The sequence below is a fragment of the Helobdella robusta genome (genome assembly GCF_000326865.2).
Source record: "Helobdella robusta unplaced genomic scaffold HELROscaffold_792, whole genome shotgun sequence".
Taxonomy (NCBI): domain Eukaryota; kingdom Metazoa; phylum Annelida; class Clitellata; order Rhynchobdellida; family Glossiphoniidae; genus Helobdella; species Helobdella robusta.
The window spans coordinates 5,180-6,628 of NW_008705455.1; the positions used below are offsets into that span (position 1 = coordinate 5,180).

General features: G+C 37.9%; 1 protein-coding gene across 1 annotated transcript; it reads right to left on the reverse strand.

Annotated features, from left to right (window-relative positions):
• Positions 1 to 1,264: 1,264 nt before the first annotated feature.
• Positions 1,265 to 1,444, reverse strand: HELRODRAFT_92851 (hypothetical protein; the record flags this gene model as incomplete). The annotated part of the gene is made up of 1 exon (XM_009031821.1): positions 1,265 to 1,444. A coding segment is annotated over one exon (180 nt), but the record flags the coding sequence as incomplete, so codon positions are not given.
• Positions 1,445 to 1,449: the final 5 nt, after the last annotated feature.

Here is a 1,449-nt window from a genome sequence, read left to right on the forward strand (position 1 = left end):
GAAGTCTCACTTGTTCGTACTTGGTCTTATTCGCTGAATTATTTTTGGAATTATCTTTATTGTTTTTTCTAATTTTGTTTGAATTATTTTGATAATTTCTACTCAAATTTAGTTTTTTTTCTCTATTTATGTTTTCTTTTTCGTCAAACGGTGAAATGACATTTTTATGTTTATGCCGATTTGCTCTCTCAAATTTAGCTTTAACTGCTGATTTTCTTCTATTCTTAATTTTATCCGCTGTTTCATCCGGAGAGATTTTGCTTGGTTTTTTGGTGAAATTGTTAACGGTTAATGTTGAGAATTTCGTAGCAGAAACATATCTTCGATCTCTAGTATTTTCATTTGATAACATTTCATCCTTTAAGTCTTCTCTACTTTCTGCGTTTTTCAAAGCCTTCAGTGACTTTGTTTCCATAAAATTGTTATTGTTATGTTGGGAAAAGTTCTTTTTTACATCATTTTTTGCAAATGTTTTTTTATTTGAATTGTTTTGTTTATTTTGTTTCTTTTGGTTTTCTGTTGGAGTTTGGTTATTTTTTGCCTTAAAAATGATTGAAGTTGTTGAGGTTCTTCGAACAAATCCTTTACCTTGCGTATGTGTAAATTGTCTGATTACTACAACTTTACCATCTTTACCATCGCCTCTCCTTTGATTAGATTGTGCTGCTGATTTTATATTTGTAACATCTTCCACTTTCTCAATTGCCATTTTGTCTTTTCTAGATGCATCTTGTTCTTTCTCTGATTTGTACTTAGTTGAAGCGTCTTTCATGGCAACATTTTGTTCTCTCTCTGACCTGTACTTTGTTGAAGCGTCTTTCATGGCAACATTTTGTTCTCTCTCTGACCTGTACTTAGTTGAAGCGTCTTTCATGGCAACATTTTGTTCTCTCTCTGACCTGTACTTTTTTGAAGCGTCTGCATATCCTGTTCTATTTGTTGTATTGGTTTCAGCTGTCGACAGTGAGGTTCTAGAAGCCGAAGAACTTGCTGATGAACTCTGAGAAGAATAAATCGATGAACTGGCTTGTGCAGTAGAAAGTTGAGTTCTAGATGAACTACTTGTCATTTCGCTGGTCGAAACCATCTGGCCACTAGTACCCTGGGATGCTGAACCACTGGCATAACTTCTAGTTATATTAGTGGCTGTTGCTGACGTAGTGCCACTCTGTGATGCAGCTCCGCGTTTTGATGTATATGTAGCACCACTCTTGCTTGTAGTACCGCGTTCCGATGCATTACCGTATTGTGTTGCAGCACCGTATTCTGTAATAACACCACGTTCTGCTGCAACACCACGTTCTGTTGCGACACCACGTTCTGTTGCGACACCACGTTCGGTTGCGACACCACGTTCGGTTGCGACACCACGTTCGGTTGCGACACCACGTTCTGTTGCGACACCACGTTCTGTTGCGACACCACGTTCTGTTGCGACACCACGTTATT